At 39.4% G+C, this 23,857-nt stretch overlaps 2 protein-coding genes across 12 annotated transcripts in view; both read left to right on the top strand.

Moving 5' to 3' along the window:
• The first annotated feature begins 5,925 nt into the window (after positions 1–5,925).
• LOC123876943 (transient receptor potential channel pyrexia) lies at positions 5,926–9,121 on the top strand. The gene has a single exon (XM_045923386.1). It carries the CDS (start codon positions 5,933–5,935, stop codon positions 8,846–8,848), a length of 2,916 nt encoding a protein of 971 aa, XP_045779342.1. The 5' UTR covers positions 5,926–5,932; the 3' UTR covers positions 8,849–9,121.
• A 452-nt stretch (positions 9,122–9,573) lies between these two features.
• LOC123876941 (protein unc-79 homolog) overlaps positions 9,574–23,857 on the top strand; it is a 41,672-nt gene continuing 27,388 nt past the window's right edge. For 5 of the 11 annotated variants that reach the window (XM_045923375.1, XM_045923377.1, XM_045923374.1 and 2 more), the window contains exons 1-18: positions 9,581–9,842; positions 10,976–11,076; positions 14,529–14,648; positions 15,186–15,347; positions 15,649–15,819; positions 16,598–16,690; positions 17,214–17,399; positions 17,876–18,035; positions 18,625–18,697; positions 19,211–19,293; positions 19,785–19,916; positions 20,267–20,392; positions 20,920–21,041; positions 21,450–21,639; positions 21,989–22,088; positions 22,439–22,594; positions 23,212–23,314; positions 23,699–23,832. In XM_045923375.1, the coding sequence (XP_045779331.1) occupies positions 11,016–11,076; positions 14,529–14,648; positions 15,186–15,347; positions 15,649–15,819; positions 16,598–16,690; positions 17,214–17,399; positions 17,876–18,035; positions 18,625–18,697; positions 19,211–19,293; positions 19,785–19,916; positions 20,267–20,392; positions 20,920–21,041; positions 21,450–21,639; positions 21,989–22,088; positions 22,439–22,594; positions 23,212–23,314; positions 23,699–23,832 (2,172 nt within the window). In that variant the 5' untranslated portion in view covers positions 9,581–9,842; positions 10,976–11,015. Of the gene's footprint in view, positions 9,949–10,975; positions 11,077–14,419; positions 14,649–15,185; positions 15,348–15,648; positions 15,820–16,597; positions 16,691–17,213; positions 17,400–17,875; positions 18,036–18,624; positions 18,698–19,210; positions 19,294–19,784; positions 19,917–20,266; positions 20,393–20,919; positions 21,042–21,449; positions 21,640–21,988; positions 22,089–22,438; positions 22,595–23,211; positions 23,315–23,698; positions 23,833–23,857 lie in introns of those variants that run through there. The other 6 variants (XM_045923378.1, XM_045923371.1, XM_045923370.1 and 3 more) reach the window with 5 other exon arrangements.

Genomic DNA, 23,857 nt, shown 5'->3' with positions numbered 1-23,857 from the left:
ATTTTTATTCAATTAGACTTTTACAAGTTCTTTTGAATCGTCAAAATCATCTACCACTGGTTCGGAATGCCTTTCCTACCGAGAAGAACCAGCAAGAAACTCGGCAGTTGCTGTTTTCAAAGAAATAGATCAGCCACAGAGTCATCATCATTATCTCAGCCTGCGGATGTCCTGGCTGGCGCAATGGTGAGTGGATATGGTCTTACCAGTGGGAGGTCTCGGGTTCGATTTCCGGCAGAGGAAATTAGGAAAATAATTTCTTCCTCAAGTCTGGTCTGGTGGGAGACTTCGGCTGTGGGTTAGTTACCACCCTACCGCTAAAGCCGTGCCGCCAAGCGTTCCGGTACGATGCCGTGTGGAAGTGAACACACATGCATCCGAAGAGTTAGAGGTGCGTGTCCGGGGTCGAACTCCGATTCCCCGAACAGGAGGATCTTAACCACTTGGCTATCACTGCTTCAATAGATTTAAGTACATATGTAGGACGTAGGTATATAGTCCTAGTTTCTGCTACACTCCATTTTCCAACCCAAAGAAATTGTAGCTAAAATACTACTACCCGTGAACTGCCGATAGATATAGTAAAACTATTTTTCTGTCGCTCGGTGTATTTTAACATTACACTACATTTATATTTATGAACTCAGAATTTTTTCCTTGTTCATTTCATATCCCACTCGACACAGTAGCAAAAAAAATTTTGAAGATCCCCACGTTTGTGGATGTAACATCCGTCAGGTCGATTTCTTTCATACAAAGTGTAGCCTATGTCACCCGGACCATAATAACGAATTGGTTGACACCTCATTCATCAAAATCGGCCCAGTAATTTAGGCACTACTGTGAAGCACGCAGAATTTAATACAAACATACATACATCATAGACTACTAAAATCATAACCCTTCCTTTTGGCATTGCCGTAGTCGGGTAAAAAAACCAGCCAAGTACGAGTCAGACTCGCGCTCCTAATACTTGTGCTATAATATATTGATTTATTGAATATATTATTGATTTACCTACCTACCTGCCAAATTCATGATTCTAGGTCAATAGCTGTACCCTATTGGTTTCTTGACAGACAGACAGACAGTCAGACAACGACGTGATCCTATTTAAGGGTTCCGTTTTTCCCTGAGGTACGGAACCCTAAAAAATAGGTAGGTAGGTACTTCTTAACTCCACATTTCATTTGTTACAATCCACCAGACACGGACTTTGCTCCCATTGTCATGAGTCCATGGGATCGCCGCGACCTTGCCCACATCGGATAATGGGAAGTGCCCAATCATGGAAAATACCTAACTACTGTGACCGATCATTGTGATCAATACAAGAGTACTTAACAAAGGTTTTCCTGAAATGTACTGGTGCAATTGTATGGAAATTTTACCTCAATAGCTCAAGAGTTGGAGTGTAATCCGAAAGGTCATCGGTTCTAATCCTATCTACTATATTTTCAGATTTGTTTATATTTCAAGATAAGAGAGCCCCCACTATATAATAGCAAAGCTGACATGAGAATTTGTAGTCACTAGCTGATGCCCGCGACTTCGTTCGCGTGGATGTAGTCTTTTAAAAATCCCGTGGGAACTCTTTGATTTTCCGGGATAAAAAGTAGCCTATGTGCTAATCCAGAGTATAATCTATCTCCATTCTAAATTTCAGCCCAATCCGTCCAGTAGTTTATGCGTGAAAGAGTAACAAACATGCACCCACACACACACACACACACACACACATACAAACTTTCGCCTTCATAATTAATATTAGTTATGATAGTAGTAAATATGTAGAGGTAATGTCTATATAGTACGCGACAGGTTGAAATGGCAGTCGGGGAGGGACCCTAACCAGAGGGAGGGATAATAACCCGATGCAGGCGAGCGCGCGGGGGTGTGCGGGGCGTCCCCCCACCTCATACCCCTATTGCCATCTCAAACTATCGCGAACTATTAATAGGCCAAACACGACAATTATTCGGAAAAGAACGGGAATAACTGAATGAAGTTTTGAAAGGGTACAGGTCGAAATAAAAATGGCCAGAGACCACATAATATGACCGATGGAGTAGTTTGCTGCTGGAATGACGGAAGAACCAGAAGGAGAAAGGTTGGAAGATAACCATCCCGTAACCCGCTGGTCCACATCACCAAGCTTGAGCAGAAAGACTTGAACACCGGGAAGAATGGCATATGCACGTGAGGTGGCCAATGTTCAACAATGGATAAATAATTTTCTAATGGCTAGAACGAAAACAATGTGGATGTACCTAATGGAGATATATTGATGTCGATTCACTATTCGGATGTCTTTCTCTGAACTAAATTTAGAGTACTAGGTAGTAGGTACCTAATAACTACCACCTGCATCTTTTGCTATTAAAATTGTAAGAAAGGACGGAAAATAAATTATTTTAAATGAAAGACTGTAATTTTTAGTGCTACTCTACAAAAAACCCCTATGTTCACGACTGGCACCTAAAGACACGAAGTTTGTCTGTCATTTTCTTATAACATTAGTAAGAAAACTCTAAAATCAGTACCTCACTGATTTATAAGTTTATTTAAACTTTAAACTAAAACTACAAGCTTCCAAACGCACCCTTATAATATAGCTGAGAAGACTGCGGTTTTTTATTCCGCAAAAAATTTGAAAATGGAACAATAAGTAATTATTATTTAATAGCAACTTCCCAAAAACTTAGCAAAAACGAAAATAAATAAAGTCTGCATTAAACAGCGAATTATTTCATTGAATTGTGTTTTTAACCCCCGACCCAAAAAGAGGGGTGTTATAAGTTTGACGTGTGTATCTGTGTATCTGTGTGTCTGTGTATCTGTGTATCTGTGTATCTGTGTGTCTGTGTATCTGTGTATCTGTGTATCTGTGTATCTGTCTGTGGCATCGTAGCGCCTAAACGAATGAACCGATTTTAATAAATTTTTTTTTGTTTGAAAGGTGGCTTGATCGAGAGTGTTCTTAGCTATAATCCAAAAAAATTGGTGCAGCCGTTTAAGAGTTATCAGCTCTTTTCTAGTTTTCTTGTATAAAAGAAGGTTACATAACCGTTAGGTTCATAATATTATGTCAATTGACAAATGTCAAGCTGTCAAGATGGACGTTGCCTAAATACATAATATTTATTTGAAAATGATGTTTTGGTGGAAAACTCAGATACTTTGGATCGTAGGCGCGGAATGTTATGTCGGGGGTGTTATAAATTTTTAATTTACACTTGTTGTGCTCACTTGTTTCCCACGACTCTTCTATAGAGACACTTTGCATGATTTTATTGATGGATAACCAGATCGCTAGCATTAATTATTCCACACAGGACTAGTGCTCGATTGCGATCTCATCTGATGGTAAGTGATGACAAATGATGCAGTCTAACACGGAAGCGGGCTAATTAAACCAATACCCCTGATCGGTTTTTACACAACGTCGTATCGGAATGCTAAATCGCTTAGTGGTAACTAGCCACGGCCGAAGACTCCCACCGTACACATACCTATTATACATATAGATTCTAAATATGAGGCGAACTAACCATGTAAATAGTATTACTAAACGTTTTCTAATCGGTTTGCATATCGTACCAAACCGTAAGGCAGCTTATCTTTATCAAGGAAATCATCATGCGGAAACCTGCAACCCTGAAAATTCTCCATCATGTTCGCGACTATGTATGAAGTCTGCCGATTTGCATTTGACCAGCGTGGTGGACTATGGCTTAAGCCCTTCTCATTTTGTGAAGAGACTAGTCAACTGACCAAGATGATAAAGTACAGTTCGTTTATTGCACGCGACTTCGTTCGCGTGGATACAGGTTTTAAAAATCTCGTGGGAACTCATTTATTTTACGGGATAGCAAGAACAAATAAATAATTTATAACACCGACGATAAGTTAAGGTTAGGTACATTAACTAGAAAAGAGCTGATCACTGACAAACGGCTGAACCGATTTTCTTGGATTATGGCTAAGAACACTCTCGATCAAACCACCTTTCAAACAAAAAACCGGCCAAGTGCGAGTCAGACTCGCGCACTGAGGGTTCCGTACTCGGGTACGGACAGACAGACAGACAGACAGACGGACGGACGGACGGACGGACGGACGGACGGACAGACAGATAGACACACATGTCAAACTTATAACACCCCTCTTTTTGGGTCGGGGATTAAAAAGTAAGCGTTCCAATTCTTTCTGCCAAATCCGCCGAGTAGTACCCAGCTGCTGTTCCAAGGTTTAGCCTAGGTAGAATGCTACATAGCGATGTAGCATTCTACCTAGGTAAATGAAGATTGCTCAAGCTTGGACTTCCATCATTAATAAATGAACACTGAACCATAAACGTTTATGGAAATTACAGTAATGAGCAAAAAGCAGGGTTTGATTCAATTGTTTTTATTTTCCCACAAAAAGTGACGCACGATATTTAATTAACTAGGTACCTAGTTATTATAATTCATAATTACGGCTTCGTTAAGAAATTACATGTCCCTATGATTTGTGCTGAATGCTGTAATTGCTATTAAGAATGAGGTAATTTCATCGTTATTTATAATTTTAATTTGGATTAGGAATTTTCCGTTCGAAATTCAAATTCGAATTTTGAATTTATTAATTCAATGCGATCACTTTTTTGATTGCAAATGTTGCCAGTACCTAATTAATAGGTACATCGTAAAACTGTGCTTATGTCTTGATACAAGGAAAAGTTACATATTGCAGTAATAACAATTAATTTGAATATTGTAGCGAATAATGACGCCGATCTAAATCTCATCACATGTAATGATATTATAAAGATTGGATTTATAAATTAAGTATTATATTATTATAAATACATATAAATACGTAATGAAGTAAACGGTACAATGAAGTCATATTGAAGTGATGACAAAAATGTTAGTAAATAAGTGCAAAAAAGAGACGATGCGAGCTCGGCCGGCCATTGTTAATAGCATTTGATCGCTCTTAGAGACCGTGTACACAAACCATTAAAAAGATACTTTTTACTGTTAAAACTGCCGTGACAGCCTAATGGCTAAGTTAACCGTCTCCTATTCGGCAATTTGTAGGTTTGATCCTGTGCATGGACATCAAACCCACATAGAACTCTTGTAGCTTTAGTTTTAAGTTTACGTTAATTATCACCACTAGGTATATCATCTTACAAATATAATAATAATTCATTCATCAAAAGGTGTAATTATAAGGAAAATAAAATGATTTTGAGTTTGAGTTTAACCTTTCGGAGCTATATGCGTTTTAAGCAATACAATATCACGTGCTTTAACGGCGAAGGGAAACATCTTGAAGAGAATTTCAGGCCTGACAGTTTCCCATAATGTTTCCAAAGATCTGTGAAGATTGTTAATCATCAGTTGGCCAGCTAGTAGACTGTAACCTAAATCCTTCACATTCCGAGAGGAAACCTGTGCACTGTAGTAGTCGGCGATGGGTTAATCATGATTATGACTCTTAAGAGGGATTGCTATATTATGTGTAAATATATTTTGCTAGATTTCTTTTTCATTTAGTGTAAGAGTCATTCAAGTAAAAAAAATAAAGGACTAAGTAGATATGTAGGTACTCGTACATAGAGTTAGGGTCTCTAATTACATATTTATTTTAGGACTTATGCTAGGAGTATGATAAGCTGTTCTATTCTTCTTCAAGAAGAATTCCTATGTGGGTATATTTATCAAACCCATCAAACCATACTTAAATGAATCTATTAATAAAAAACTTGACAGCATGTGGCTGAAAGAGCTTACATTCAAAATAATTAAATTTAAAAAAAAGTTTTAAAACAGTGTAAACGGGCTTTTAGGACAAAGGTGCGCGCGATTCATCCACATTAGCGCAATTGACGAACAATAGCAGGCAGGCACTCCCGCTCAGTCCCGCGCCGGCCGCCCGCATGCCCACAACGCGAAGCCTGCTCACGCGGCGCTGGTTCCGCTCGCGCCGCGCGCCGCGCCCCGATGACCCGGACGACACCCCCAGGCCGCTGCCGCCGACCATGGACCGCAGGCCGCGCGTGGCCCGCGTGCTCAGCTCGCCGGCTCGAGCGCAGACCACCCCGCTCGACGAAGAGTCCCTCGAGCGCGCCTACCCCTCCATGGGGCAGCTCGAGTATGTGCTCGCCGGCTCGTCGCCCCCCGCCGAGAGCGCGCCCAACATGTACGACAGCTTCGAGGAACCCCCGCTCGACCTAACTGCGCATATCTGCTCCGATTCGCTACGTCAGAGCGCTTACGAGCAAATGCGAGCGGTCGGCGGCAGACTGAGACTTCTCGATGAATTGGAATCCGGCGTCATAACAATAGAAACCGCAGTCAATACGTTCGCGGCGGCGTCCGAGGCCGAGAGAAATGTCTGCCTATTTTGGGCATCCTTTCTCAAGCTTGGTCAATTTTTATCGCCGCTCATCGAGGCGGGTGCAGATCCGTTATATTTCGACGCGCTCGGCCTATCCCCATTACATGCGGCCGCGTTTAGTGGCTCGACGGAGTGCGCCAATTATTTGCTATCATGCGGAGCGGACCCCAATTATATGCCAAGATGCTTTGCACCTCTCCACTGTGCTGCATTTGGGAATTCTGTGGAAGTAGCTAACTTGCTGATCAATCGAGGAGCTTCTGTTCACGCGGCTGTCAAATACGTTAACTGTGAAGGTGGTCTTCTGCATTGCGCCGTGCGTGCTAATTCTGTCGAATGTCTCAAGCTATTTATTTCGCACGGTGTTGACGTCAACCAGATAGAGCCCGGCGGCACTAATGCTATTCACCTTGCCGCTGATTTGGGAATGATTCAATGTCTCGCAATTCTTCTCGAAACACCTGGAGCAGATCCCAACGTCAGAACAAGAGTAGGCGACCGAGAATCGACAGCATTACATCTGGCAGCCGATGGTGGATTCGTGGAATGCGTGGATTTACTCCTGACAAAAGGTGCTGACTCTACCTTAAAAAATCATAGAGGATTCACTGCTCTACATCTAGCAGCGAGGTCAGCAAGCTTAGAATGTGTGGAATCCTTGCTCAGAAAAGGAAACGCAGAACCTAATTCTATGGATTTCGACAAAAGGACACCACTCCACGCCGCCATTGGAAAATCTGATAGCGCTTGCGACATCATTGAGACCTTAATAAGTTGGGGAGCGAATGTCAATCAAAAAGATGAATACGGCTTTACGCCATTGCACTTGGCTGCACTCGACGGACTGTCTGCGTGCGTGGAGACATTAATTTATCATGGCGCCGATGTAACGACGCGATCTAAAAAAGGAAACTCGGCGCTTAATGTAATCGCTCGTAAGACTCCTGCGTCCCTAGCGATGATAACAAGGAAGCTGGACTGCGCTATCACATTACACCACTCGCAATCGAGCAACCGAGAAGTCGAACTTGAACTTGACTTCCGCAGCATTCTCCAACACTGCTACCCGCGGGAAATAAGCTATCTGAATACATTTGTCGACGAAGGACAGAAGGAAGTATTGCTACATCCTCTCTGTTCTGCGTTCTTGTATATTAAATGGGAGAAAATCCGCAAATATTATGTTGCACGATTATTTCTAAGCTTCATTTTTGTTCTCTGTCTCACTTTGTACGTATTAACTGCACTCGCACATAACTGTTATAATGGAAGTAAGGACATGGAAGAAACGATTCAAGAGCAAGAGCTGTGTCAAAAGCAATCTATACTTGGAGATTTACTGAGGAAAAACCCATTCGTAATAGAAATGCAATGGTGGGTTCTTGCGGGCATTACTATTTTTGAAATATTCAGGAAAGTTTATGGTATAGCTGGTTACTCTACTGTGAAGCAGTATTTGATGCAATCTGAAAATATCATTGAATGGTTTGTGATAATCAGCGTGTTCTTGATATCATACATTTACACGAATATCACATACACATGGCAGAATCATGTAGGAGCATTTGCAGTTCTTGCAGGATGGACTAATTTGATGATGATGATTGGCCAGTTGCCAGTGTTTGGGACCTACGTTGCAATGTACCAGAAAGTACAAAAGGAATTCGCGAAGCTTTTGATGGCTTATTCGTGTATACTGATTGGATTTACGATTAGTTTCTGCGTGATATTTCCCGACTCATCCTCTTTCGCCAATCCATTTATGGGATTCATAACTGTGCTAACTATGATGATAGGTGAACTGAACTTGGATTTGCTCCTCAACGAGCCAGATGGTAATGATCCGCCGGTTTTGCTTGAGTTTTCTGCCCAAATAACTTACGTACTCTTTCTCATGTTTGTTACTGTGGTCCTCATGAATCTGCTCGTCGGTATAGCCGTTCACGATATTCAAGGATTGAGAAAAACAGCTGGTCTTTCTAAACTCGTTCGACAAACAAAATTGATTTCTTACATGGAACTGGCATTGTTTAATGGGTATCTGCCGAAATGCCTGCTGAAAATACTGCATTCATCTGCTCTAGTTTCACCGCAGGCGTACAGAGTTGTCTTAAGTGTAAAACCGTTGAATCCTAGTGAAAAACGCTTACCAAGAGATATAATGATGGCAGCATATGATATAGCTAAGATGAGAAAGCAATACGGTCACACGATATCTTCAAACGGTTCAACCACTGGGGCGTACTCCTGTTTCAAAAAGTACGAAAATAACAATGACTCAGGCTACCGGGAGTATGGCTATTCGTCAGGGATAGGAAATCTTCAATCAAAATTGGATGAGACATCGGAGAATGTTCGTCAGTTGACACAGGAAGTGAAAGAGCTAAAAAAGCTGATAAACGCCCAACAGCTCGTGATACAACAAGCCCTGGCAGGAGCGATGGATAACCGTTGATGATATAATGGGCCATTTATTTTCAATGCCAGCAGCACAAGTCAACAAACTGTAGCGAGCGCCTGTCGTATATTTTACTCGTTTAAAGGAGCATTATGGTTGCGAATTTTAGACAGTAAAGTGATATTTTCGGTAGTTTAGAATGTCGGGAGTTAAATTGTACTTTAGATGAAGGGCGATGAGCTGTGATCGTATAAGATAGCTGATAGTGTGATTTTGTGATATACCTAAGTAATTTATCATGATATTAAATTAATATATTTTTCAATAACATTTAATGTTATTTTATTTTTCTCCATAAGCTACCATATTAAGTAGGTAGGTATAGTATAGGTAAATTTAATTATGAGTTCAATGAATTAATCGCTTAGCAAGAGCTAAGCCATTAATTTATTGAGCTAATCGTACGGCAAAATTAAGTAATTGGGCAATGAAATATGATTCAGCAGGCTTTGTATTTTTAAAACAGCGTATATTTACATTACCTATTATTATAGGTAGCTACATGTATACACTATCTTCAATCTTCATGCTATCTTCACTGTATTGTAATGCCTATGATGGTAACTATGCCTCGCTTCCATAATATTTTTTTTTTTTTTCAATATATTATCACTCATACAGTTTTTTTATATGGCTACATTTTGAGACAAACATCAAACGTCAGTGTCAGTGTCAGTTGTCACGCAGTCTAACGTCACAGAGCTGTCACTTGTCATAACAGAGTTCGAAATTCGAGTTGCGCGGTAAGCTCAAATGATAAGTAGAAAAAAACAGGAGTTTGCGATGTTGTGCATGTTGTGGCGATCGATAGCCTGAAGAGATGAAGAGAATAGCAAATCTAGATTGAGGTCTCATCTCTTTCGCCCAGATCTATGCCTAAATTGGTGTATCGTGTATTGATTAAGCGTTTCCTTCCACTTCGCGAGTGTCACTCAAATGCAGGGCAGTTTTAAGATCCAACTGATAAACATGGGGACGCGGGCAGCGGCCTGTGAGTGTGTTCATGATAACTGATAACAGTTAGGACGCCGCTTTAGGCTTTGCCGCTAGTTTGACCCCGCGTGAGCTAGGTGCCAAATTGGAACAACGATTGCTACGTAGGGCAAGTGATGTTCCCTTTTATGTTTAATTTTCTTTTTATTCTGATACAAGTCTTTACATATCATAGTTCTTGAATGTGATCACACTAGGTGGCACCTACTTGCTCAATAGAATTGTAAAACAATTATTTTATTGATTTTATTCAAATTTTTTATGAATATAAAATCAAAAATTAAATGAGAGCTTGATTGAATCTAAACAAAATATCTCCTTTACTGTAATTACTAATTAACCATATCATTAACACCTACATTTTAAGTTTTTTTTTAAATCCTGTCATTTGTGTTTTGTGGTGCAATAAAGTGTATACCTACATACATACATATCATGATGTTCTATGTAAATTATATTTTAAAGAATACTAGTTACCGAAGCAAACATATTTTATTCTTAAAGTAAAGCCATTATTAGGTAGACATACATTTTTGCGAAATATTAATCTATGCCTGAGTTAGAAGGTAAGTCACCTTCTAACTCAGGCATAGATTTATATAGATTAATAAATTATCATAAAAAAAATATCTCTATTTACAATTTGACTAACATAGGGGTGCCAACTCTTGCGATGGACTTACAACAATAAATACAGTGAAATAAGATAATTGATTGAATAGGAGCTATGCTAAAAAAATATTGACAGTCAATGGAGACTACCGACAGAAGTGGAAACTTAAAACTCTAAGAAACAGAGGCTTTTTTGGATTTTCAAATTTGTAGTCAGTGGAGGAATACCAACAGAAGTGAAAACTTAGAACTCTGAAATAACAATGCTTTTTTGGTGTTCGAATTAATTGTAAATAGTATCAAAACGTGCATATCATATATGGAAAATGCCATATATCAGATATATACTATTAAGATTAGCATGTCGGTAACAACCTTGATATTTTTACTCATCTCAAAATCGCCCAACGTACAAGAAGTTTTCACTTCAAAAAAAAAAACAAAGTAAAATACCTGTTCTAGCTCACGTGGGGTCAAAAAGCGGCCGCATGCATGTCCATTAACGCATTTCTTTTTCAGAGGTTCCCTGGAGACCTCATAAGCTTTTAGTGTGTACCCAATGCAGGCCGCGCAGGTGTGTGATAACATGCAGCTTGTTTCGGAGCCGCTGAACCTGAAAGGTGAGCTGGTGGCCGCAGGCGGGTGTTTTTGTGACTGTTTGCACAGTTCCGGCCCTGATTCTAGGGTTGCCACCTTTGTCCCTTTGGTTTTTAGGAGAGAATTTCTATCATTAGTAGCGGCTTCATTGCCAACTGACTGATTTTAAGTTAAGAAATAAAATACTCAAGTAAATTTGGATTAAAATTTTTACTAAATTTGAATTATATTAAAAAGAATACACTTAAGTTTGGTACCTAAGTTTGTAATTAACTGGAAAAAATAAGTGGAATAAATAGGTAGGGACCTGTTTGAGGAAAATGATAGTTGACTTATTAAATTAGTTGTTTACTCATTTATCAATAATATAAAATAATAATCTCTTAGAATCAATACACAAAAGGAAAAGTCCTTATACACTCACCGACAGACTAATTATTCATTAATGATTTTAAGCTAATTTCGTGGTTTAAAGACATTTTATATTGTAAGTAATGTGTACATACCACAATTATAATTTGTTGTTTTTATTATTAGATCAACATTCTCATAAAGAATTGAAAGACAGTTTTATGGGTGGCAACCCTACCTGATCCCACGCTATGCTTGGCCTCCTAAGGCTAGATGTCTTGAGTCTTCTAGTCTTTTCGTGTCTACAAAGTTATAGTATTGCCATCTGTTTACTTACATCCTTTTTAAATCTCTATTAAATTCTCATCTAGTTTCTGAGACCTGGCTTCTTCCAAATAATATAAGAAGTACTTAATAGGAATATATCTTACTTATATCTTTCAAAATTTCTAGTGATTGCTGCAATCCTGTCGCTTGTATGAAAAAAAAATATCTAACATTTTAATGTTCTAAGCATCTTAGAGACTGCATTATCACTCTAAATATAATTTTTAAACAGAGCAACTAACTTTATTGCTAAATAGACTTGTTAATATTGCTTTATTAAATTACCTACCTAAGTCTAAGCATCTTTAACTATAATAACTTACTTGACTATTAAATACATATAAATTTATAGAGTTCTGTACAGTCAAATGCTGTAAGTCGTTTAGCACCTTAATGATCATATTCGCGTGGCACGGCGATGCACATGCGTTAGATGTGTGTGGCATGTTTATAGAAAAAGGTCGGAATTGCTACTCGAATTCTGAAGCCGACTGTACCTCAAAAAGAAAAAAAAACTCATACTATGAGGCTTATTACCTATGGGATAATTTTTTATTTTTTATTCAGATACAAGTTAGCCCTTGACTGCTACTCACCTAGTGGTAAGTGATGACACAGTCTAAGATGGAGATGGGCTATGGCAGTTTTTATTAAACCCATACTCCTTTGGTTTGTACGCCACATCGTACTGGAACGCTAAATTGCTTAGTGGCACGGCTTTTCCGGTAGGTACCTAATAGGTGGTAGGTAAATTATGTTCAATGTAAGATGGCAATCCTAAGTTCTTGTTAGTTGGGTGTACCCTTGTTACTGCGTCTGGTTATTGCACGCTGTTGATCCCAAGGTAATGTTGGTGTCTTGGTGTTGACCTGGTGTGACCCTGGGTGTTTGGTGTTGACCCGGTGTGCTCTTCGGTGTTTGATGTTGACCTTTACTGACCTTTGATGTTGACCTTATTGTGACCTTCCTTGATGTTGTACCGAAACCATGCAGCAAAAGTGACGGTACTTTCTATCTAGAGTCTATTAGGTTTACCTATTTATCAGGATAATTAAGTAGTTAACTAATATGTTTAAACTTTTTGATAAAAGTTATTTTCAACAGTTGAGAACTTAAAGTTAGGTAGAAGTAGGTATTATTTTAGGTAAGTAAGTATATGTAACTACAATAAAATAGCAAGTGTCTGGACTTTGGGAGTCTAGACAACCACAAACGGTAGTCACACTTCACACTAATATTATAAAGGCGAAAGTTTGTATGTGTGTGTGTGTGTGTGTGTATGTTTGTTACTCCTTCACGCAAAAACTACTAGATGAATTTGGCTGAAATTTAGAATGGAGATAGATAATATCCTGGATTAGCACATAGGCTACTTTTTATCCCGGAAAATCAAAGAGTTTCCACAGGATTTTGAAAAACCTAAATCCACGCGGGCGAAGTCGCGGGCGTCGGCTAGTTTAATATAAAAACATCAAGCCACAAGTGATTGTTTGAAGTCACAGTCATTTTTAGAATTTGTTCCTTAACACAAGGTAATAAGGTTCAATTTTCAATACAACTTGATGAAAAAAAACATGTCTGACTTGAAAATTATAGTTTCTACAAGATGGTAAGTAATCAGTTCAATGTTTAGATAATATTTGTTTCCAAATACTAAAGCATATTCAAATATAGTATCTTAATGATAAAATTATATTGTTTAGAAACTATTAGAAGATACATTTTCAGAAGTTTAGATTTGATAGCAAAATTAATATGCTTCATTAAAACTCTTTGACTATTCTGATCTGCCTACTCTACCTATGTGGGCTCTGCATTGGGACACACCTAAAACTTTTTTTTCTATAGTTTTGTTTTGTGTATGGCAATTTTCTTCTTTATTTTGCTATTAATTAAATATAATATGGAAAGTATTTATCCAAACCTTTACTTGGCATGTGTATAAGTAGTAAGTATGAATGTGAAAATTTTTACACTTAGTTGAGGGGGGAGGTAAAGTATTATCCATTTTATTCAAGTAGTACTTATAAAAAATATTTAAAAAATCTGCTTAATAAAACCTACTAAATAAAATAATTAAAAGCATCCATATAGCAACCCCCTTAGCACCACATATCAGCCTTAGAATAGCCCATAGCACATATATAAACCTTAGCCTTAAATATATAGAGCATACTTTGACTTTGCTCATATTTAAGTTTCAGTTAAAACAAGAAAGATTTATGCCAGCTATATAACGCTGTCTCGTTTTAATAGTGTCTTAAGTCTGAGCAAAGTCAAAGTGTGCTCTATAGATTTGAGTCTTAGAAATTAGTTGCAAGAAAATAGATCGTAGAACCTGCTAATGAAGCATGGAGCTTTACTAAAAACTTTCGGTCTTATTCATTTCTTAGTTTTAGTTTTTATGTTTGCATAACTTAAAACCATGGTTCTTAATCCACTGGCAATATTGCAATGAAAGTAAATAACCAAAAATGGTTCCCAGAAATTTTAGATCAGGGTACCATTTTCCAAGTAAAATATCGAAAACACAAAAAAAAAATCTAGTCTAAAATAATCTATTTTAGTAAACAGACTAGATTTTTTTGTGTTTTTGGTATTATGATGTGATGGGGAACTATTTTTCATGAAGACGAATGAAATTTGAATGTCTTCTCCTCAAGGAGGGGTTTTGAAGATGTAAGCTACCATACAAATTGTTCTATGATTCCTTCAGAACATATGTTAGCCAGTGGATCAGGAGCTAGGTATGTCAATGTATTGTCCACAAGGCAGGTATTGATGAGTCGTTTTACAGTCACGGCGAAGATCCGGAGCCTATACGACTGCCAGCTGCGGTTGATGCACAACATCCAGCCGCTGCCTTCTGGCATTGATATCGCCAACACCGTCAAATACTTCTCACAGACTCTACTGAGTAAGTATCGTTTGATAGCGTGAAAATGCTAATGAATTCCAGAAATATATTGGCATCACACTTATCACATGCCATGCTAATCATGACTAACACTCCCCTTTCCCCTGCAACTAAGCGTAAAGTTTGTGCCAGGAGTAGGTACGACAATAGTGCAACGGGTGGGGTTTGAACCGCCGACCTTTCGGAATTCAGTCCGCCCCTTAACCGTTGAGCTATCGAGACTCTATTAATATAAAGGTGAAAGTATGTGTGTGTGTGTGTGTGTGTGTGTGTGTGTGTGTGCGTGCGTGCGTGCGTGCGTGCGTGTGTGTGTGTGTGTGTGTGTGTGTGTGTGTGTGTGTGTGTGTGTGTGTGTGTGTGTGTGTGTGTGTGTGTGTGTGTGTGTGTGTGTGTGTGTGTGTGTGTGTGTGTGTGTTTACTCTTTCACGCAAAAACTACTGAGCGGATTTGGCTTTTTGGAATGGAGATAAATTATACCCTGAATTGTGGATGAAACTGCAGACATCAGCTAGTGAATAATAAAATCTAATCTTCTAGGTGTTCTCAAAGACGTCCCCCGGTCTCCTCTGGAAATGATCCGGGACGCAGACAACGACGCGGAGAGGATGGGGCTGTACCCCAACTTGGATTACAAGGGGCTGTTCAACGCCATCTCACAGCTCGTCGACTCGGCACCTCACTTGCAGTATGGCATTCAAGGTCAGTTTATCATTTATAGGGTTCCGTACCACAAAAGGAAAAAAGGAACCCTTATAGGATCAATTTGTTGTCTATCTGTCTGTCCGTCCGTCTGTCCGTCCATCCGTCCGTTCGCCCGTCGTGTCTGTCAAGAAAACCATACAAGTAAAGGAATAAATCCAAAAACCGTAAATTAGTGGTTACATCATTAAAACAAATTAAAATGTATTTAAATTTTCAAAGTAAGATGTTGCCAATTGTCCTGTTATAGAAAATACAGGACAATTGGCAACTCTATAATAATCTCTATCTTTTCGTACAGCGTTCGGTCAGGCAGTGCTACAGTGCCTGGGCTGTATTCTGCCGTTTCTGGAGTACGATATGATCGACAACCTGCCCTACTTGGTAGCGTACTGTGTGGCCGTGTTCCCCGCCAACCTGCATCAGGGGATATTGCATCTGCTGTGCTATTATATACTGCCGTTTACCATCAGTAAGTATTTGGACAGTCAAAAATATCTTTATTTTCATAGCTTCTTCTCCTACCTACGTATCAAAGTAACTAACTAACTATAAAAGGAAAAGCTGACTCACTGAATGACCTATCACTGAATAGCTCAAACTACTGCATGGCCTGACCTGACGCATGCAGATAACTATTATGACGTAGACATTCATTAAGAAAGGATATTTGGAAATTCAACCCCTAAGGGGGTTTGAAATTAGGGCAGTCCACTCGGATGAAGCCGCGGGCATAACCCAGTTAACTTATAAGCTTGTTGTAGAAAAAATATTTGAAAATGAATAAATGCAACAAAGACACATACAAGTAAATTAAAAATTTATAACACCCCCGACAAGTGAAGGTTACAGTAACTAGAAAAGAGCTGATATCTTTCAAACGGATGAACCGATTTTCTTGTATTATAGCTAAGAACACTCTCGATCAAGCCACCTTTCAAACAAAAAAACTAAATTAAAATCGGTTCATTAGTTTAGGAGCTACGATGCCACAGACAGATACAAAGATACACACGTCAAACTTATAACACCCCTCTTTTTGGGTCGGGGGTTAAAAACAAATATGTAATGTTGTGTCAGTTTTCAATTTTCATGTTACAAATTTTTGTTCTGACACTTGTTCTTCTTTAAAATACTGGTAGTACAACAAACAAATATTCGTCTAATTAAAAGGCATTCTGCAGTATTGTCCTTTTTCAAATCAGCAGATTGTGGTGCAGTATTATAACACTTGTTTTGTCTCCCTTTAGCACGACGATATTCTGGTCTGGAGGAAGAGAGTGAGGCTTCTCAATCCGTTGGAGCTATAATAATGATGGTGTTCCAGCACTCCAGCAACCCAGGTAAGACGAATTTAGCAATTTACCCTCATATTGTAAAGAGGTGAAGTTTGGATGTAGGGAGTAAGGGTGCTTTTCCACCAGAGATGTGCTATGCAGCTATGCTACGAAGATCTGAAATCTACGCTACGAAAATATGTGACCGTTTCCACCAATACTAAGCTATGTAGCTGTGTGAGGAGGATGCGCTATGAAGATGCGCCGCCGCAAAGTAGCTGCGCGAGAAAGATGCGCAGCTCGAGCTATGCGATGTATCGATAGTAGGGAAGCGGTGAGAGCGACGCGGTGAGGAGAGAGGCGCTCACGCGTCCTACCGTGCCAGCACATAGCTACACCACTCGCGACGGCCCATAGCAGGCATCCATAGCACGCTACATTATTCCCGAATACCATCGGCTAAAAATTACACAAAGTCTTTTTAAGGCTAATTATTTATTTTTAGTTTATTGTTCCTTTTCCGTTAAAAAACCTTGGAAAATTTCTCTTATTCTACTTCCGTCAAGCGTTACCCTTTTATATCCAACAGCCCACCACTGCCAACTCCTGGAATGTCTCATGTCCATGAAGCAATGGGTGGTAAAGGACGTACTGTGCGTGATCGCGTACGGGACGTGCGGCGCACGTGTTTCTGCGGCCAAACTGCTGTTCTACTACTGGCCGCCCTTTGACGCCAAGCTGTTCGACAGGAAGGGGCTGCTGTGCAAGTTTGCCAGTGAGTATTCGCCTTTACAGGAGTCATTTGACACTTGCAATCGTAGACTTACAATTTTTTCGCTACGCCTATGCTTGCAATAGTCTCATGGCAATCCATAAAAGGGACTGCTGTGCAAGTTTGCTAGTGAGTATCTGCCTTTACAGGAGTCATTTGACACTTGCAATCATAGACTTACAATTTTTTCGCTACGCCTATGCTTGCAATAGTCACATGGCAATTCATAAAAGGGGCTGCTGTGCAAGTTTGACAGTATGTATCTGCGTTTACAGGTGTCATATGACGCTTGGCATGACCGAAATAGCCTCTTCTGACGAAAGTAGCACGATAGAGCTTCTACGACCATCGAATTCTGTGTCGTTGTCTGTCGTTATTGAACATGGCACACCGTAGGCTCCATCATCATTTAATATGTATGATTGCAATAATTAGATTATCCGTAAGCCTATATTAGTAAAATATCTTTCTGTATGTAGATGATCTGGTGCCGTTCCTCTGCCAGCGCGACATGTGTCCCAACGCTGGGACAGCGGAGGCGGCCAAGGTGTGCTACGACCACTGCATCAGCGTCACCTTCGCCTCCGACACGCCGCCGCCGCTCTACCTCTGCATCGAATGCGCCAATGAGATACACAGGTATTAAAAAAAATTATGTTCCGTCGTGACCACGACCCATGCAATTGGATCGAAATATCGTTGTCTTAAAATCATCGAAATGTGGTGCGTAACCGTTGTTTACTTTGTAATTCAAAGAAAAACTTCTAAAAATTTAATTTAAAAAAAAAATCGATGGCAAGAGACGCTCGTTCCTCGGAAGATGGTCAGGTCACTTGTTTGCGTTGCAACAGCCACCAGCACCGAACGGGCCAAGAGGCACAAATATGATACCTCGATGGGAGCTTCATATTTGTGCCTTTTGGCGTGGATACCTTGGGGCCGTGGGACCCGGAGACTCGAGCTCTTTTTGGGGAAATGTCAAAAATGGTTATCAAATCAATCGAAGTGCCAAGAGCTGGCAACTGCCTTGGACAATGAGACAATTTTGGACAATTCGATGAGCCCCATCGATAAGGTTTTAGATTTGATTTAAGTTGTTTTAGTTTCAATTTAGATTTAAGTTTATTTTATAGAATCAATTGCTATTTATTGGTATAATACAAATCACAAAATCGATTATTTTTGAAATATAATAATAATCTATTTAAATGTTAAGTATTGTTTCCAGGGAGCATCCAAACCAAAGATTTTTCGACATCTTGCACCCCCAACAGCAAGTGTCAATGGTGTGCGAAAACAAAGTAAGTTCTGAACAATATATATTTGTCTTTAAAACCACTTAGCTATTTAAACTCAAACTCAAAGCATTTATTCAAATACCATTAGAACATTTTTTGATTGTCAATTGTTGAATTTGTGATGTAATGGTGATAATTACGTGAACCTAAAACTAAAGCTACGAGGATTCCAAACGCGCCCTGGTCTGAGAAGAGCCCACAACAAACTCAGATTTCTATTCTGTAGATTGTTTCTGTTGTATTCTGTAAAGACTGAAATCTGAAGGTCGGCGGTTCAAACCCCTCCCGTTGCACTATTGCCATACCTACTCCTAGCATAAGCTTTACGCTTAATTGGAGGGAAAGGGGAATAGGTATTAGTCATGGCTAATATTCTTTAAAAAAAAGTGATCCTATAAGGGTTCCTGTTTCCTTTTGAGGTACCCTGAAAAAGTATTGAATGATTTCAAAGTCTCTCAAAATTTCAGAGTGCCTCTTAGCAACCAAATATATGCCAACGACATGTACTGCTTTCAGAACTGTCGCTCACAAGACAAGGCTGCGTACTCGATTTGCTTTTCCACAGAATGTGCGAGCTATAATGGAAATCATCCTATACGGTAAATATTTTTCGTTTTTCAAATGTGGCATTAACAATTTGACTTAGATTGGTTACGCACTCATCCGATCTGAGTCTGTCAAAATACGAATATAAAAAACTCGGACTGAACTCGGATATCGCTTACGCACTAATCTGGTCTCTGGTCCGAATCCAAGCTATTCATCTAAGTGTCGTGGCACCCCCCTGCCAGACGCCCTTAAAGTTTAAAAGTTTAAGGACTCCTGGAAGGTTTTGCCACCATACTAAGTGCCTGACAATGCATGACGTGATTTCTAATACTATTTCGAAGAAAATATTTAAAAAAATGTTGCTTAAAATGAACTTAACTTAAAAGTTAATGGTGTGTGCCCGGGATCGGACCCCCGACCTCCGATTAGGAGGCGAACGTTCTAACCACTAGGCTATCACAGTTTTGATTTGGAACAATCAAAAATGGCATAGAATTTTCCATTATGAGATATTGACACCTAAAAAGCCGTAACTTTGCAGCTACTGCCAGCAATGCCACGGCAACCGCCACAACAGCCGCCGCGGTGGCGACCACGTGGTCCACACGAGGCTACCGCCCGCTTGGCAGATGGACAGCGATATGCAGACCAACCTCGTGGAAGCCATCATCAGGTAATGGTCTCTTTTCAAGTTTCAGCCACAATAACCATCTGTCATCTATAACCCGTGCGCATTAACATGGCACCTGGCTCGAACATAATCCCTCCTCCCACTTCCAAGCGCGATGTCCCGCTCTCGCCGTGCCGCCGCGCCGTGCGAGACCAGTAGCGGCACGGCGAGAGCGGGGCATCGCGCGGGGAAGTGGGAGGAGGGATTATGTTCGAGCCAGGTGCCATGTTAATGCGCACGGGTTGTAAAATTGTTCGCAGAAAAAGTCACCAAAAGAATTATAATGTTTTCCCATATTGTTGCATTTGATAATAATTCTTAGCTAAGGTTACTTCTTAATTGTTCTTTGACAGCCTCCTGAAGGAAGCAAAACCAATCAACATGGAAGATCCAGATAGTTCCACGGAGTCAATCAAGTCCACCCTCAGCGTCAATCTTCCTGATCCTATACCGGTTGAAGACAGGCAACTACTTGGAAGGTTAGTGCGTCCCATAGATAAATAACTACCTGATGCCCGCGACTTCGTTCCCGTGGATATAGGTTTTTGTAAAAATCCCGTGGGAACTCTTTAATTTTCCGGGACAAAAAGTAGCCTATATGTTAATCCAGGGTATAATCTATCTCAATTCTCAGACAAGTCCGGTAGTGCAAGAGTAACAAACATACACACATACATACACACAATTTTTCGCCTTTATAATATTGATATTACTACATTTTCTTCTACATATCACGCGTGTTCTACTTCCTATGGGTGCAGGCAGCGACCACATGTAGCGTCAAGAGCAAAAAGCTAAGCGATGTAAAACTTTGATATTTTTACCCGACTACGGCAGTCTATGTAGCAGTCTATGTATGTATGTATGTATTGTATATGTTTATGTATGTCTGGAAATGTATCTATGTGCATTTGGGTTCCAAATGGGAAAAGCATTAAATTTTTCCTTTGTAGGGTAACTTAAGGGTTAAATAAACCTGTATTTGACATTTGTTATTTGTTTTCAGATATGGAGTGTGGTTAATGGTGGGTCTTTGTACACCGAACTCTGATACCCCAGATGAAGTTTTAGGACGCCTTTTATCAGTCCTGTTTCACTGGTTCCACGTAACCTCTTTCTCATATACAGGTAAATTAATTTTCACATATATCTTAATATGACAAAGTGTTGTGAATAACATATTTTATCAGGTTAAGCAATTTGAAGTGGTGTAGGTATTTCATATAAAATCTACTTACAAGCCGGGCCTTTCAGTATGTCTAATAAGATGTAATTGATTTTGAAGTTATATGATTTCTTATCTGCTGATGTTTCTAATTCCAATAAAGGTCAGAAGAAATGTTTAGCAAATTTTTAAGATTCCATGCTCCAGTTGGACATAAAACAGCTATCAAAAGCTTCTAGGAGTCGTTTTAGAAAAATAAAGTTATAATAAAGTAATTTTACTTGGTGCTTAATTTACTGTGCAACTTTTTCGCTTAAATTATTATTGAACATATTTCAAATTTCACGATTTTTTTTTCCTCTTTGCTATAGGTGAAATAGCAAACACAGTGGAGAAATTGAAATCGGAGCACGTGTGTCCATGGTTGCGGAATATTGCGGACAAACACCGCAGAGTGTTGACGTCTTGTCTTCTGCCGCATCCGCCACAACACATGCGGGTGGCTGGACATTGGGACAACCTCGGCTCTAAGATTGCGCATCTCAAGGACGGACTCAATAGGTATGTCGACTTCGCAGAGCAAGTGTCGAGTAAGTTTGACCAAGTGTCCTTGCTTGGTTGTGGATAAACATTGCAGATTCTGATATTTTGCGTGCTACCGCATCCTCTACAACGCATGCGCGTAGCCGGATATTGGGATGACCTCAGCTCTAAGATTGCGCAGCATCTCAGAAACGGACTCAAAAGATATGTTGACTCCGTAGAGCATGTGAAATTTGATTCTTTCCTCCTAGAGATTTGACCAAAGAATTAGGGGTTTTATAGACTACCATACCCTTTCCAGTTTACGGTGCTTCTTCCTTAGACTTTTAGAAATGACATAGCTTTTATTTCAATGTTTTTGTTACAGATTATACTGCTTGATTCCGTACGGTATAATCACGCAGTCGATTTGGGATTACATCATGCCACATTGGATGGAGGCCATCTGTGAAGACGTTCCCGAAAAGGTAAAATGTTTATCATTATCAACGGAAACAAAATTTGTTTAGTGTTTTGTGGTAAAAAATGTATGCGAAGACTATGACCTTCTAGAGAATGTTAATAACGTCCTTGTATATCGTAAAGAATCTAGGGTTTTTGCTCAACGTTTCTGATACGAATCACTAAACCGAGGAATGCCCTTCCGGCATTCCTGTTTCCTGTCACAAGGCAAGAGTGAATAAGCATATTCACTCTTGCAAACCTAAGCGCAAACCTAACACGCAATAAAAAAAAGACATTGTGACAGTTTTGTAGGCTCAAAATGCATCAAAATGCTTTGCTTATGAATTGGTTTATTAATATGCTAATTTTGCAGGAGTTATTGGAGCTGAAGGTATCGGTCGCTAAGATCCTGGAGCCAGACGGCAGCATGGTGGGCGTGGACGAGCGCAACTTGTACAACTTCGCGATCCTCAAGGCGTCCGACAAGCCGCGACCAGACACCGTTCTGCCCGTGCTGGAGTGGTTCCAGGTAACAAGTGAATGAAATGAAATGAAAATTTATTTCACAAATTTAGATACACGCATTTCATGGAGTCCTTCATTTAATATTTTAAAAAATTTATAGACTAGCTCTTGGATGCAATCAGACCTGCTAGCAAGTGATGATGCAGCCTAAGATGGAGCGCGCTTGCCTAGAAGTTGCCTATTCACTCTTGACTTGAAGGTACCCATATTAAAAGTGGAAGGGAAAACTGATGCCAGAAGGGTGTTCCATATTTTTTTTAGGATTTAGGTTTGCCGTGAGTACCTTCTCTTTGGTTTTCTGGGATAAAAAGTAGCCTATGTCACTCCAGGGCTACACCCATGCAAAAATAATCACGTCGATCCCTAATGCTCCGATTGAATCACAAACCCATAAACCAACAAACACCTTCGCATTTATAATATGGAATGGATAAATGAACCTTGGTAAAATTTATGAAGCATGCTTCAAAATGTCAAAAGCTGTTTACCCACGTCAATATCTATGTAATGTGTGAACATAAGTGTCAGAGACAAACGTACAACTTGGTTTTCATTTTTTTTATTTATTTAATTTTATAAGCTTTGCCTATCTAAGTTTTATGAAATCTTTGTTTGTTTCAGACAATATCGTTGCTTGAGGTGAAGATCCCTTTGTCAACTCTGTTCGATCTGTTTAGTCACTGCGTTGTCAATCTACCTGAGAAGATTTGTAAGCCACCGCCTGGTAAGTACATAGATTAGGGGAAACAATATGAAACGATTTCTTAGATATTCAATTCCTAGGTATATAACTAAAGATAAACAGGTAAAAGATTCAGATCTATTCTTTGTTTAAAAAAATCTAACTGAGATTGTTATATTTATAGAATTTATATGAAACAAATTACTACCCATATCATAAATGCAAAAGTACGTTTGTCTGGTCGTTTATTGGTTCGTTATTATGGTGGTATTAATTAATTAAAGAAAAATTATTGTATAAGAATCTCAAATAGTATGCTACACACCAGAAATTGGAGAATTGTAAGAATCACCTATGAATAACAAGAGTGATGCAATGAATAAGACGTGAATTATGAATTACTAAATTGAGATTTTTCTATTACAGAAGACAATAAGCTAAAGGAAAATGGCAACAATGAACAGACATCTAACAATGAAAAGGACAAAGACAAAGACGATGAAACTAAACCTCAAAATCTGACGTGTTGCATACTGATGCTGGATATATTACTGAAACAGGTAGGTACAGCACAGAAAGATTCTA

Source organism: Maniola jurtina, chromosome 22 (assembly GCF_905333055.1).
Source record: "Maniola jurtina chromosome 22, ilManJurt1.1, whole genome shotgun sequence".
In the NCBI taxonomy this organism is placed as follows: Eukaryota; Metazoa; Arthropoda; class Insecta; order Lepidoptera; family Nymphalidae; genus Maniola; species Maniola jurtina.
Note: the sequence above shows the minus strand (reverse complement) of the source record. Positions and strands in the feature narration are given on the sequence as shown.

Bases quoted from the DNA above. Each gene is read 5' to 3' on its own strand.
- LOC123876943 (XM_045923386.1), top strand. From the start codon at position 5,933: ATGCCCACAACGCGAAGCCTGCTCACGCGGCGCTGGTTCCGCTCGCGC.